The sequence below is a fragment of the Rhinatrema bivittatum genome, chromosome 6, assembly GCF_901001135.1.
Source record: "Rhinatrema bivittatum chromosome 6, aRhiBiv1.1, whole genome shotgun sequence".
NCBI lineage: Eukaryota > Metazoa > Chordata > Amphibia > Gymnophiona > Rhinatrematidae > Rhinatrema > Rhinatrema bivittatum.
The window spans coordinates 267,685,867-267,701,844 of NC_042620.1; the positions used below are offsets into that span (position 1 = coordinate 267,685,867).

At 42.7% G+C, this 15,978-nt stretch overlaps 1 protein-coding gene across 1 annotated transcript in view; it reads left to right on the forward strand.

The window, feature by feature from the left end:
* The first annotated feature begins 299 nt into the window (after nt 1–299).
* Nucleotides 300–15,978, forward strand: part of LOC115094705 (zinc finger protein 85-like) — a 97,955-nt gene continuing 82,276 nt past the window's right edge. Inside the window, exons 1-2 of the mRNA XM_029607957.1 lie at nt 300–477; nt 3,925–4,051. Of these exons, the coding sequence (XP_029463817.1) occupies nt 352–477; nt 3,925–4,051 (253 nt within the window). The 5' untranslated portion in view covers nt 300–351. The remainder of the gene's footprint in view (nt 478–3,924; nt 4,052–15,978) is intronic.

Sequence of the window (15,978 nt, forward strand, 5' to 3'; positions counted from 1 at the left end):
CCCTCGTGTACCCCTGCCCTTCTGGCTCGTAAACCGGAGAAGGGGGGTTACAGATATATATATATATATATGTGCACTCCCACCCCCACAAATTACTCGTAACTGCTTTTAGTCTGCACTGCAGCCCTCCTCCTCTCTCTTGCTTGTGGATCAGATCTGTTCTAGCTCGGCAGAGAGGAGAGATGTGACGGGCTCGCTGAGTGGCTGCGGCTGCAGGAAGCCTCTGCATGGGGGGCTGTGTCGGAGACGCTTATTGGTGGGTGGGTGGAACGAAGGTTTGCCCTTTGGGAGCAGGACAGGAAACGCTGTAATGCTCGGAGGTTTAAATGCAGAGACAGCTGCTGTCGGTGCATGCACTGCTGCGGCAGAAAAGGACAAGTCTGGGTTTCTGTTTCCTTTATTTATAGCCAGGACTCTTATAAATACTCACCTAGAAAATTCAGAGTGGGAGCAGAAAGGAAAAAAATGTCTGAACAGGTAAGAGGGGCTGTGTCGGATGAAATGACGAGATGCCTGATCCATTGAAAAATGCCCTGTGGGTTTGCATGCGAACAGCCAATAGAACAGACCGGGTACTGCTAAATCAGCAACGCCCTGAGGAAGATTGCTAGGAACCGACCCGGCTCAATACTGAAGAGATAATCCAGCTATCAGATCCCCGTTCTACAGCATGTCACGATTTTTCCTAGTTAATAAAAATAACAGCTTATGTTCAAAGCGGGCTTGAGTCAGTCAGATCTGGAGATGCGAGCACAGTCAGGCAGAAGGACATCAAAAAGGACCAGCAAGTAAAACAAATTCTGCATTTCAGGTTCAAAACTAGAAGATGTGATATGCATCTCAGCAGCTTTGTGTTAATGGGGCTTCACGTGGCCCCCCTCGCCTCTGTCCACTGTCTCTTCCTTGCATTACCCATTTCGGGTACAGATCCTTCAGAGACGACACACACATCTTGGAATAGGGGATGCAGTGGCAAGACAAATCATGTACCAAATGCACCATATACACCAGCAAGGAAAGGCATGAACCCAAAAGCAGCCGCTCAGAGCTGAAAGAAATCTGGGGCATTTTTCTAAATGTGTGCCTGTTTTTGCATTTTGCATGTGTAAGTGCAGAGAGAGAGAGAGAGAGATCTTGTAATTTGAAGTATGTCACCCTAAAATCACTCTGAAGAAAAGTCCTTAGAGAAAGGTCACTGAGGAATCATTATATCATGCATGAGCCAGAGGTTTGCAGAAAGATAATTGAATTCCTCAAAACTAAAACAGTGAAAGAATTCAAAAGGGCATGGGATAAACACTCTGGATCCCTAAAGGCTAAAGGATGGAAATGATGAAAAGAATGCATGGGGGTAACTTGCTGGGGCAGTGGTTATTTCCCTTAACCAATAAGCCCTCATGCTGTTGTTGCAACACCATCATTGCTCTCTGCTTCAACGGCAGGGGGGAAAGGGGAATTATATTCATTCAGCAACCGAGAGCCCCGACTTTTACGATCTGGGGAAACAAGTATGGGGGTAACTTGCTGATTTATTTATTTATTTGTTTATTTATAGATTCTTTTATACCGCGGTACGTATAGGTATACATCACCTCGGTTTACAGTTAAACAATAATTTAGCAACAGGCTTTACATATAACAGTTTAAACAGTAAAACATTTAACAGCAACAGGCTTTACAGAAACATTGGATTTCAAGGGAAATATGCTAACATCATTAACTATAATAACCATAAAATATTAATAATCAAGTATTACGCAGGAGTAAATTAACTGATGCGGCGGTTACTACCCTTAACCTGATACTTTGATACAACTCCATAACACTGCTCTCTGCTTCAATAGCAAGGCATAACAGGTAACTGGATTCAACAGCAATCAACCAGGGCTAGTGTGGGAAACTGATAAGCACGGGGGTAACGGGGAATTGGATTCAAACAGCAACCAATGAGGGCCCTCGATTGTATGGTCTAGGAAACAGATAAGCAAGGGGTAACCTACACCGCACAGCAGATATTTCCATAAATTTGCCGGGCAGACTGGATGGACCATTTGGTCCTTTTCTGCCATCATTTCTATGTTTAAGAAAAATTAAAGTAATTAAGAAAGCATCAGCCTGTTCAACAAGGGGATTATGATGAGGTGATGTCACAGTGGGGGACATGTGATTGGTTTTGTTGCCCTTCATGGTTCCTTATCAGAAGGGTCTGGAAAGACATCTCCTCAATGAATTGTTAATGCCACAACATTAGCATGCACAATGGAGAACCATGTGAGAAGGAGATCCACAGGTGAGGAGAAGCAGAGGGCAAATGGAAAGAAGAGGAGAAGTGTTAGGATTCATGGGTTTTGTGGACCCTTGGCCCAAGGTGAGGGTTGATACCACCTGCGGGGAGGGGCCCCACAGGTCCTCACCATTGGGAGGCGAGGTCAGCTGCAACAGGAGATACGGTAATAGTGGTAGAGAGAGAGAGCGTCCTGTGTCACAGCCATGTGCTCGCATGAGCTTGTAGAGAGGGTACTGTAAGAGATCCTGAGGAGCGGGGCAAAGAGACACATTCGGAGGGAACTCACAGTATTCAGGCAAGTGCCATAGCAGGAATCTCCGACAGAGACGCGCTAGGCAGACCCCGAGGAGCAGGAACACGAGTCAGGAACTGCAGGAGGAGTACAGCAGAGACTGTCCCGAGAGGCGGGTCAGCGGAGCAAGCAAGGCTCTGATGTGATGACGTAAACAGTCCCGAGGAGTGGGCCTGCGCACGCTGGAATCTCAGGTAGAGAAACGGTGGCACTACCTCGAGGAGCGGGGAAGTGTGGGGTACAGTCACAGGTGCAGAATGTAGCCATTGCCCTGAGGAGTGGGGGAAGCACAGGGTACAGTCACAGGTGCAGAACGTAGCCACTGCCCTGAGGAGTGGGGGAAGCGCAGGGTACAGTCACTGGTGTAGAACGTAAACACTGCCCCGAGGAGCGGGAAGTGCAGAGTATAGTCACTGGCGTAGGCACTGCCCCGAGGAAGCAGTCTCCAAGGCAGTAAGGCAGTACGAAGGGCAACCCCAAGGAGGAGGGAAGCCGGCAGGCAGGACCTCTGGAAGGCGCAGGGGCTTGCCCGAGGAGTGGGGGTCTCCAACTGGAGCGCGAGCAGGCTCCCGAAGAGCGGGTACCCGAGCCAGAGTCGCAGGTAGATCTGATACAGGAACCACGGGTCCAAGGAGGCAGGAGTAAGCACCAGTACGCGAAGAAACTCGTTGCCAAATCAGCTAGCAAAGGGCAAGGGAGGAGCTTATGAATCCCAACCTTGTGATGTCATCAGTCGGGGACATCCCTGAGGTTCCCGCCATTGGGCCTTTAAAGGGAGACCCGGTGGCGCGCATGTACACCTAGTAAGGCACAGAGTCGGCGTGGGCATCCTGGCCGCCACGAGGAGCCTTGAGACCCTGGAGGTATGCAGTGGTAGCAGCTAGCCACAGCCGTGAGTAGACCCGGAGAGGCGAGCAGGGCAACACATGACGTGAGCTGAATCGGTCGCAGCCGTCTGCAACAGACGGTCATAACAAGAAGATAGAGGAATGAGCAAGGCAACACTGAAAGATATGGAATTCAGAAGCAGCAAGGGGATGTTAAGAGGCAAGAGAGGTGACGGGATATATAGAAGGGAATGACAACTAATGTACCAAGCATTTTTCCCATGAACGACCTTATAACGAGAGAGGATTTGAAAAATTGTCACAGATATATTAAGTAAGTCCAATAAAAAGGTATCACCTACAGCATATTTGTTGACCCTTAATTTCCATAAACACAAAATGGAATAACCCTTTCCTACATCTGACCATAAGTCTGTATATGTAAATAAATATGACTTGCAAGTCCTTTTTTGGCAGCATCGTAGCAAGCTTCTCCCATACTCTGTTTTTACTTTCAGGTTTCATTTGTGTTCAGTGATGTCGCCGTCTATTTCTCTGAAGAGGAGTGGCAGTTGTTAGAAGAACGACAGAAGGAGCTGTACAAGAGTGTCATGAAGGAAAACTATACAACTCTAATGTCGCTGGGTAAAGTCAAGATCAGTATTCCCTTATAGTAGCTATGATTCATTTTTAGAGCTAACTCGAGAGAGACTCATAACTTTTCTTGTGGTCATATACCTAAATAACAAAGGAGTTTTTGACTTTATGAAACTTCAGTTATCAAAACTGAATCTCAAAGCCCTTTAGAAACCAAACCCCTCAGAAGCACTGGTACAGCCACCAGGGGACTAGGTCGGGAGCAAGGGGGGAAACAAGCAAAATGTTACTATCTTACTAATTACAGTACTATTGTGCATTTGAGTAGATTGAAGCATATAGAAATTAAATGTTTGCTAGAGGTCACAGAAGGAGCAAGCTTATTTCTTTTAGCAGATCCTTGAATTTAAGGGTTATTTTCCTACAGAAACATGACTATTTGGGACTTCCAGTGAGGGAGCCTGCCACAGTCATCTTATACGTTCACAGGCAAGAGCTACCTTTAAGTGACAAAGTCAGGACTTTAAAAACAATTTCTGCGTTAGCAGATCCAAGCAAATTAAGGAACTTTTAGGTATTGAGAGGGAGATATTCAGTCGGCCAGTGAGCTACCTGGCCTACTAAATATCTGCCTTAATAACTTTAACCAAGGAGCTTCAACCGGGTATTCAGCAGCACTTATCCGAACATCTGCCACTGAACCCTGCTAAAGTTAGCTGGAAAAGTTATTGGGGTAACTTTGGCACAGGCATTTTTCCAACCAGATGTATCCAGATGTATATATCAGTGGATAAAATGTAACCACACATCCAGAATGCCTCCATTACCGCCTGTTTTTATCAGCTAAATTTTGTGCAGAAAATGAGTTACCCAGGCAAAACTTTTGTCAGTAAGCGGGGAGAAATTTTCAAATCTCGTTTTTTTTTTGACCAGGTAAAGCCAAACATTGTCAAGACAAAGCCTTTGAATATCAACCTCCGAGTGTGCATCCTCCTTTTTAACACATCAGTAATGGAACTGGGTATGGGGATACTTTCCTCTTAATCACTGCCAACCTTTCAATTCCTAAGCAAGCCTCTGGTGATAAAAGTCCCACGTAAAAACGAGATCTTTGTTAGCTGCACGAGGCTGTTCTATGACTTTTCTGATCACATTTTATTTATTTAAATTTATAAACTGTCTTTCCAACAGAAATTGCAAAGACGGACTAACACGCATAAGAATATAAAATACATTATCAGCAACAGGGTAATATAACTAAAAGCACAGGGACTTAAAATATAAAACCCTTGAAACATATTTCACAAAAAAAAATATATATAAAACCCTTAAACTTGAAACATAAAACCTAACAACTATACAAACAAAAAGTACAGAAAAACAAATATAGAAGCTTAAATAACCCATACATTAAAACATTAATCTTAAAATTAGATAACCTTAAGACCAATAATATCATATAAGAATTATTATAAAATAAGCCTTGCACATAAATATAATATAAAACAATCAAGTCTAATTGGAATTCTAAAAGCCATTTTCACATATAAAATCTGCTTTCATGCATGTAAATAGCCTTTTAAAAACTTCTTGAGGAAGGGAGAGTTGTTGTATATGTAAAAGTATGCGCAAAAGCAATTTTGCATGTATTTTTGCACGCAATACAAGCCGAAACTTCAAGGTGACATTGGGGTTGGCACACGATGTGCATGCATTTTTTTCATTTTGAAAGCAGTCACTTAAATATGCACGCACAGCGTTCCGGCTGCTCCCGAGCAGGTGTAACTCATGCGTCCAATGGCACTGCTTTGGTGCACAGCCGTGAAAGTTTGGGGTAAAGTTTGCAGGTAAACAGTACTTGCAGACTTTAGTATACGTGGGCTGTTTGGAAAAGACCTGCTCAAAGCATTGAAAGACAATTATTCAAAACCCTGAGGTGTAACCCTTTGGCTCAGGGGTTTGCCATGGGTCATGGAAGGCGAGGCACCAACACTGACAGTATCTAAGGGCAACGTCTGCCCTCATCTGCCACTGCTCCTGCTGTACAAATTACCACAAATTTCAATTCCCCACCCTTCAACTTGTTCAAGCAGGAAGGCAACCCGATGCTGAGGAGAAGTTAAGAAAACTACCTTGAGGAAGATAAATATCATTTATCGAAACATGGCCATGTCGGGAGACATCTAAGAGCAAGCTAAGTAGATCGGGAATGCACTAGATGAATTTGTGGTAAAGTTGTTGAAGAATTTGAGACATGACAATTTTAGGATGATTGTGAGTAAAACGCTGAAGAATTAAAAGTGTCGTCTGAGGTGGAGGTGGACCCGATAGAGGAAAGTTTCACGATGCGGGGAAATCATTGAAGTCAAACGCTGAAGATTTGGATCCGGTAAAGGAAATTCCGACGAAGCCGATCAGTCATTGAAATAATTATGAGCCGTTTAAAGTTATAAGCGGTGTTCATTTAAAAGTTCAAAATGAGAAATTAATTGTATTGAAAGTGAATACTTAAAATATACCGATACGCCGGGAAGTAATTGAAGCTGAGGGAGCCGATTTAAATCAGCAACGGCGTTAAAGTTTGTATGGGAAAGCATTCGTACTGATCGTGAATATTCAAAAATACCAGCTGTTTGGAGGTATAAAGAAGAGAAAAAAATTGATGAAACCCGAAAGTGGTTCAAATTATGAGTGGTGGAATATTTTAACATCGCAGTTTCACTTGATGAGTAAATCCAACAATGCGTTTGTAAACAACTATAAAATATATGCAATAAAGTTTGATGGACTTTAAAGATTTCAGTCAAAAACTCACAAAAAGATACATTACAACAACTTTTAAATATTTTGATCTTATATAACATTGAATTTAAAAATAAAACATTGGTAAGAGGAAGGTTGGTTCATGATTACAAAATTTAACAATTCATACTGCATACAAGGCTTACTATAGCAGGTTGCAGTTATTGTATGAAACCATCGTTTCCCTACTTTCAATATGTTTTGTGTGATAATATATAAAATGTAAAAAAAATACATAAGATAAAAATAATTTTAAAAAATAATTCACGTGTGAAGGATGGGGAATTGAAATTTGTGGTAATTTGTACAGTAGTCCCTACCAACAGCGGGGAGATATTAGTCACTGCTCCTGCTCTGGCGTTGTCTCAGTCATAATTTAAGTGGAGTCTAAGTGATGAAATCTTCTACTCGGGCCAAAGGCTAGGATGGGAGAAAGAAAGCTGGTACCCATTTCAATATTTTTATCTTCAAAAATAAAAATGTTTTTCATTAAGTAAAGAAGACAGAAGACACTAACAAAGTGACATTAGCAGTCCTGAAAATGTGCATCCCTTTCTGAAAACAAATGCAAGCTTAATGCAGGTATCATCTCTTCCTCACTATTTTATTGATTTTCTTTTAACAAATGTTATTTTTGGTGGGTTAATACAGTACTGAAGTTTTACTTCCCTAAGTACCAATGAGTTCTTACTGTACAGTACCTGAGCATGTTAAAAAGATTTCAACCAGTAAACTGAACAGATGGGTTCGGGCCAGGATGGCAGGCAAACATGGCCGCTGTCTCCTCACGCCAAAGGATCAGGCCACAGCAGAATAAAACAATAGGCTCAGCTGAGCCCAGGACTCCTCCTGCACAGAAAAGAAAATGGCTTTTGCAGCCACGGAGGCTGCTGCCAAAGTGGCAGCATCAGGTGAAATAAACAAATACTTGACTTGAGCCACCGGTTTACATTATAAATGCAATGTATGGGTATCATGGCTGTCATGGAAGGGGTGGGGTAGAGAGGCAGCATCATACGCAGGTGGGAACAGGGCATCATGGCCGTCAGAGGGAGGGAGCTGGTGGGGATAGCACGTCGAAGCTGTCTCAGGGAAGGGGTGGAATGAGAGCATCTTAGTTGTCATGGAAAGGGAAGGGGGAAAAGAGAGGGCATCATGGCTGTCAGGAGAGGGGAGGGTAAATCATTGATGTCGGCGTGAGAGAGCACGGGGCTGGAGATGACATTCTGGCTGTCTCACAGAGAGAGTGAAGAGGGAGCGCCATGGAGAGGGAAGGCATCAGGAGGGGACATCATGGCTATCAGAGATAGGAGGTGTCATGGCCGTCATGGTGGGATGGGGAAGGGGATAATGTTATCCAAGGAAAGGAAGGGGTAGGGGGGAGCTCCTCGATCCTCTGCTCTTCAGCAGGGGCTGTGTTAGAAACAAAGAGGAGGATGCTGGGTAAGGGCAGGAGGAGAGGAATGAGAATGGCAAGCTGCCCTGGCTGATGCTCCTGCAGTTTGCTTCACTACCTGTACAGCTCTTTCATTTTTCCATGTAAGCAAGGAGTGGTGGCCATCAATGGCAACCAAAAGTAGGTGCTCTCCACCCACCCCCGGTCCTTGGGCTTAGAAGGGACTCCTCTGTCCCTCGAGTTTGGGATATCCAGTCAAGGTGTGCTGAAGTTGGCAACCCTAATTGTTTCACTGGAACTAAGGTCTGGGGGGGGATGCTTTCGGAGGTCCAGGGCAGGAAATATCGCTTCTACCCGACTAATCAGAACCACTGCAAGGGTTGAGCAAGCAAGGCGACTGACTGGGGAGGCAAACCAGGGAGGCACTACGTCGCCTTTTTGAGTCTGCCAGCACATAAGTCCAAAAGGGAATGGGGGGCACCAAAAGCAGCCCTTGCCCTGAGTGCCATTTTGTCCAGCGACTGCCCTGCAATTAGTTTCAGTACCTGATATTATTAGGCAGTGATTTCCTATTGCAATGTCACAGTTCTGAAAGAATGACTTGGAGATTTTCAATTCATGGCAGTTACGATTTGCACTGGAGTTGCCTCCGTAAGTGAATAATGAATATCATTTTTCATGCTTCTCTTCGCCACTCTATTCATTACACAGTGAAGGAGAGCTTCTGTTGGAAGCAGACACCTTTGTGGCTATGTGAGAATAAAAAGAACCCTTTTCCTTATGTCAGATCACATACTCTTGTTTCTATTAAGTACTGCCTAACGCTTCTCTAGGCTGTGGAGTAACCAGCAGGCTACAACTCCCTAGAAACAATGTTGGAGTTGTCAGGTTGGTGGTGGTGTCCAGTAAGGCCATAGTGACTAAGAAGGCTGGTTATTTAGATGTTTGTTTGTTTGTTTGTTTATTTAGTCAGATTTATATACCGACTTTCAAATTCATATCAAGTCGGTTTACAATAGCAAGATCAAAAACAATCAAATCACCAAACACATTACATACATTAACACCCAAAACTTCCTAAATTAGTTACTATCCTAGGACAGTAATTGCAATTCCCTATTCTTATCACAATTTAAAAAAAAAATATCATAAATTGATTTTAAAAATTAATTTTAGATGTGTAGCTCTCTAGATTGTTATGGAATTTGGTGGTAAGGCGTGCTAGGGGTCTGGGTGTTGAATTAGGGATGGGATCTTGTGTCATCCTCTATCCAGGGCAGTGGAGAATTAATGAGAAAGCAAAGAAACTCTGACTGGCAAAGCAGTGATGTTCTGAAAGTGGTCCCGTTTCTACTGGCGGGATTTATCCCTGCAGCAGGCAGGGAAGCCTGGGCAGACTGGATGGGCCATTTTGGTCTATGTTACTGTTTTGCTTCCCATCAGGAAGCGGAGGAAGGATACCTGAAGGTTTCCTGTTATTACCATCCCTGGGAGTCCTGGTGATATGGCCAGTGACTTTCTGCCACGTGTAGATTTGTTTTGAAGCAAGCGTTCCCTATCCTGAGGGCTAGGATCATAGCGAATGGTATCATGACCTCTAGGACCAAAGGGCACTCCCCCAAGCATCAGGCAGTCACTGGAATGAGGTGGCAGCAATTTCCACAGGTCAGCTGTGCATTATGAGGACAGTAACCCTCCTCAGTCTGACTAAAAGCCTACGTGGGCTTCCATAGCATGCAAACCTTTAGCTGGATGGTGAGAAGACGTTCCTGGGGGTGTGCTGGGGTTGGGGCAGGAAAGCAGCACGTGGAACAACACGCAGCCACCTCGCGAGGAGGCAGGCCCAAGGGTGCGTTTTAGGTGGGGAAGGAAACATGCACGTGTTGATGAGGTTTTCAAAATCCACATGCCTACGTTTCCAGCAAATATCTACCTGTAGCAAAAGTAGGGGCAAGTGACCGGCATGTACTTTGCTTTTGCTTTGAGAGCGAGTTCAAATCTCGAGCATAAAGTGTGTGTGTGTGGTCTTGGTCCCAGTATGCAGTGTTTTGAAAATTTTATTGAACAGGTGAACTTTACATATTTTATTTATTTATTTAGGCCTTTTATATACCGTTGTTTCCAAGGAAGATCACAATGGTTTACAAAATCAGCATTCATATTTGGGGACAACATATATATTTATTCTAGGTCAACACAACAGCAATTACATATTCTAGGTCAACACATCAACATCAGGTACAAGTTAACTACAGGCTATAATCATGGCTTGTAACCGGAAATTTCCATTTCATTATCCTTCACACATTAATCAGTAAGGTGACATGTTACACTTTTTGTCAATCAATACTTATTGCTCATTATACTAACATTATCTATAGTTTTAACAGTGATGTATACGGCACTTTGTGTTTTACATTAAATCATATGCATTTCTAAAGAGCCATGTTTTCAGTTCACGCTTAAAACTCTTTCTTTCTGTTATCTGACGCAGTGGCTCTGGAAGTAAGTTCTACAACTTGGGCCCCGCTAAGGAAAACATTTGGTCTCTTATTTGTGTTAGGTGTGTTCTCCGTGTTGTAGGCACATTTAGAACTCCTGTGTTTTGCGATCTTAAGGCTCTCTGTGGTGTGGATGGTTGAAGTGTCACTCCTGTTAAGCAGGGGTTAATGCTGTTCTTATTAAAAATTAGAGTTAATACTTTATAATAAATTCTGGATTGTACAGGAAGCCAGTGCAGTGATGTCAAATTTCTTTGTCCCTAGTACGAATCTAGCAGAGACATTTTGTAGTAACTGTAGAGGTTTAATAGTCCTGAAGGTAGGCTTAGTAATAGGGAGTTGCAGTAATCTATGTTAGAAAATATTAATATTTGTTAAACAGAACGGAAGTCCTGTGTTGTTAGTAATGATTTCAGCTGATGTAATATTCTCAGCTTAGAGTATCCTGTTTTGATTAATTTGCTTATATGCTTTTTCATTGTAAAGTTTTCATCAATCTGTATTTCTAGGTCTCATACTTGATCTGAGTGTGTAATGTCAAAATTTCCCAGGTCTAGGGTTGGAGGAATTTCTCTTTAACCACACAATTTCCGTTTTTTTTGTTTTGTTTCTAGTGTTAGTTTCACTTGGGATAATTTTTATTGTATTGCCTTCATGTATGTTGACAGTCGATGCAGTTTTTTCAATTGCTATATCGAATGTAGAATTGTATGTCGTCTGCATATAGGAAGAAGTTGATTCCTAGCTCTGCTAGTAATGTACATAGAGGCAGCATGTAAATGTTGAATAGTGTAGCCGAGAGTACTGAACTTTGGGAGACACCCGTATCTATTGGGAAGGTGTCAGATATGTGATTGCCTAGTTTGACTTGAAATGACCTATTTGCTAGGAAGGAAGAGAACCATTTGATAACATTTCCATATATTCCAATTTTCCTTAGCTGATGGCATAACAAAGTATGGTCTACGGTGTCAAAGGCTGCTGTTAGGTTAATTAGTAACAGGATATAGGATTCATCGTCAAACCCCTGTAGTACAGGGTCGGTTAAGGAAATGAGTAGGGTTTCTGTTGAGCGATCTTTTCTGAATCCAAATTGGTTTGGGTATAGAATATTGTTGTCTTCTAGGTGGCTCTCTAATTGTGATAACACTGCTTTTTCTAGTACTTTAGCGATGAAAGGCAGGTTGGATATTGGTCGGTAATTGTCCCAGTCATCAATTTTTCCAGTTTTATTTTTCAGGATTGGTTTGTTTAATCACAGCTTGTTTTGCCCCAGTGGGGGCTAGTCCTTCTGATAGCGAGTGGTTGATTATGGTTGTGATTTTTGGAGTGATTACGCTGTTACTATTTTCAGAGAACTTGTGGGGATTGGGTCCAGTGGGTGGATAGCAGGCTTGATTTTTGTAATGATTTGGTTAATTTCAAGTTTAGATACTATGTCGAATGTGTTCCATTTAGCTTGCTCATGTTTTTCTTCAGGTTCTTTTGTTGGTAGGTAATTGGAGAATTGTGTTTTTAATCTATTGATTTTATCTAACAGAAAAGGGGTATATTCACTGTAGGGATTCTTTGAAAAGTCGTATTCGAGATTGCAGAAGATGGGTCCTTGATTAAGTTTTTAACTGTTTCGAAGAGTAACTTGGAATTAAATATTACACCATGAATCTGTTTAGTGTAATAATCTTTTTTTGCTTTATTGATTTGTTCACGATATTTTATTAATTGGGATTTGTATTTTCTAGGGATTCCGTAGATTGGCATTTCCACCATTGTTTTTCAGATTTTCTCAGTGTCTGTTTAGTGTGTTTTAGCTCTTTGCTGTACCAGGGTTTCTTTTTTTCTTTTAAGAAAATGGACTCTAGCGGTCAACAAATGGCCCATTTTTAACTTTTTTTTTTTTGCGGGGCTAATGTCCCACATCTCCTTAATTGCTCGCACAAAAGGCTTACGTATGAGTATATATACACAAAGGTATTTTCATTGCATGGTGACCTCTCCTCCTCCCCTGCTTGCGGTAAATGCATGTAAAAATCTCCCTCTCATCAAACACGCCCCCTTGGCAGCTCTGTTTTCATGGGTGCAGCAGCGCAATTGAAAGGGGGCCACATCTGTTGTAGCTCACTAGCCACAGCTAAAGTACATCCTCTGATAAAGTCTCACAATTAACAGTTGCCTGTACACCAGGGGCAATAAGCATGAATGGCAGCAATCACCAGTCTTTCTCCAGATGTGCCAGTTCCTTTCCTCCTGCCATGGATGCTTGTCTTGCTATGGGCTGTGACCCTCTACAGAGCAGAAGAAGCAGGGATGGGGCTGCAGTCATGGCCCCCAGGTTCTTGTGGCAGCTCACGAGTAGATTTTGTGGCAAGGGTTAGAAAATTTACAGTCTTCAAGATTCTGTGGCACATTTGCATAGAATTGTACAAGCAATTCATTAATTGCATTTTCCTTTTCTAATTTAGTTCTCATTTTTCTTTTTTCTTTTTTTATTTGTCCTGCCTTTTTCTTTCTTCAACTTTCTTCTCTTCATCTCCTTTTCTTTCACGCTCTCATCCTGTTTCTTCGGTATCTCTTTTCTTCACTTTCTCTCCTTTTCTCCCCTCTCTCCAGTTTTTCACCTCCTTGATCCTCGTATCCCGCCCCTTTTCTGGTCTCTTTAACTTCCCCTTCTCCTACTGATCATTTCTATAGCACTACCAGACATATGCAGCGCTGTACAAATGCACATAAGGGACAGTCCCTGCTCTGTAGGGCTTACAATTCAATCAAGATAGACAAACAGGACAAATGAAATGAGAGCCTTGGGGAGTTTCTTTTATTATGGACAAAGGTTAAAACCAAAGGGTATAGTCAGGAGAATCAGGGGTTAGCATTTAAAGGCAGTCTAACCAAGGTGGGGTTTTAGGCTGGATTTGAATAAGGCCAGAGAGGGAGCATGATGCACCAATTCAGAAAGTCTCTTCCAGGCACACGGAGTAGGAAGCTGGAAAGCAAGGAGCCTAGAATTGACGAGGGAGGAGAAGAGCATAAACAAGAGTGACTTGCTCGATAAGCAGAAGTCACAAGGAAGGGCATAGGCAGAGCCAAGGGAGAAGAGGCAATGAGAAGCTTCAGAATGAATACACCTGTAGGTGAGTAAGAGAAGCTTGAATTATGTGGGAACGAAGAGGAAATCAATAGAGTGACTTGAGGAGATGAGTTATATGGGTGCAGCAGCACTGGCAGAAGATAAGTCATGCAGCTGGATTTTTGAATAGATTGTAGTGCAGACAGGTGTTTCAGTGGGAGTCCTATTAGGAGCAGGATGTAGAAGTCTACACAGGAGGTGAATAAAATGTGGCTAAGGATAATCAGAAAGAAAGGGACATATTTTGTTGATATTATAGAGAAATGAACAACATGTTGTAGCAGTGTTTTGGATGTGTGTTGAGAGAGAGGAATTGAAGATGACACTAAGCTTATAGACTGGGTGGACCAGGAAGATGACAGTATTATCCACAGAAAGAAAAATCTGCCTCACAAACATGGTGTCAGGAGTCTAAGTGCCCTGGTAAACAAAGAACCAGAACAATTCAAGAAATGCACACACTGGCCATAGCTGCAAATCTGTTTCCAATCCCTGGACCCATGGAAATGACAAGTCATGTCTTCAACAACTGGACGTTTTTGCAGAGCACAGTGAAGAATTATGAAATTGCAACAGGATTGCTAAAAAAATAAAAGCTGTGACTCTGCTAGTTGGGTTGCTATATTCAAACAGGGATCATCCCTGAAAAATGTTGAATCCACCTCAAAAGCATTTTCAGCCTACCAGAAATGTGATATATGAACATATGAACATAAAAAGACAGAAACCATCTAGTCATCCGGCTGATAATATCCCATCAAGACTCCTGCTGCTTATTCCAGACACGATCTCAGGACCTCTAACAAATATTATTAACAGCCTTCTAACTCAAGGAAGCTACCCAGACAGCCTAAAAACTGCTTCTCTTAAGCCCCTCCTCAAGAAACACAATCTAGACCCTAATGTACTAGCCAACTTTAGACCCATCTCCAATCTACCATTCGTTGCCAAACTTACAGAGAAACTGGTAAACACCCAGCTTTCAGAATATCTAGAGGACCATAAGATCCTATACCCCTCGCAATATGGCTTCCGGAAATCACGCAACACGGAGACCCTCCTCATTTCGCTTACAGACCATATTATAATGGGATTAGACAAAGGACATTCCTTCTTATTAGTTCTGTTAGACATTTCGGCGGCATTTGACACAGTCAACCACACCATCCTCCTGGATCGCCTTGAGGATATCGGCATCTCCGGATCAGCCCACAACTGGTTCAGGTCCTTTCTCAGCAATAGGACTTTTAAAGTCAAAATCAATAACAAGGAGTCACCTCTAACAAAATCTTCCCTTGGCGTACCACAAGGATCCTCCTTATCTCCAACCCTCTTTAATATATACCTCCTCCCCCTCTGCCAACTACTGACAGACCTCAACCTAATTCACTATCTGTACGCAGATGATGTACAGATTCTAATCCCAATATCAGAATCCATCTCAAAAGCTCTCACCTACTGGAATAACTGTCTTCTATCCATTACTAATCTACTCAACAGCTTAAACTTGGTCCTCAACGCCTCAAAGACGGAACTTCTCTTCATCTCTTCAAATGAAAACAATCTTCCTCCACCTTCACCGCACAATGCTCACATCACCTGTACGCACGTTAGAGACCTTGGGGTAATAATAGACAATCGTCTAAACCTTAAAAAAATGGTCAACACAACTACCAAAGACAGTTTCTTCAGACTACAGGTTTTGAAACGACTGAGACCACTCTTATTTTTCCAAGACTTCAGGACAGTCCTCCAGGCTCTTCTGTTCGCCAAAATAGATTACTGCAGTGCCCTCTTTCTAGGCCTCCCTAAATCTACCACCAAACCACTGCAGATGTTACAAAATGCGGTAGCGAGACTGCTGACCAACACCAGCCGCGGTGAACACATCTCCCCCGTCCTCAGAAACCTACATTGGTTACCAGTAAATTTCAGAATCCTGTACAAATCTATTACCCTAATACACAAAACCATCCATCAGCAACTCCAACTCGACCTGGATATCCCTTTCAAACTCCACTCCTCTAACAGACCAACGAGAGATATCCACAAAGGCACTCTGAAATTTCCCCCTACTAAAGCCACTCGCCTCTCTACGACCAAAGACAGAGCTTTTTCAATTGCAGGCCCAGCTATCTGGAACAATATC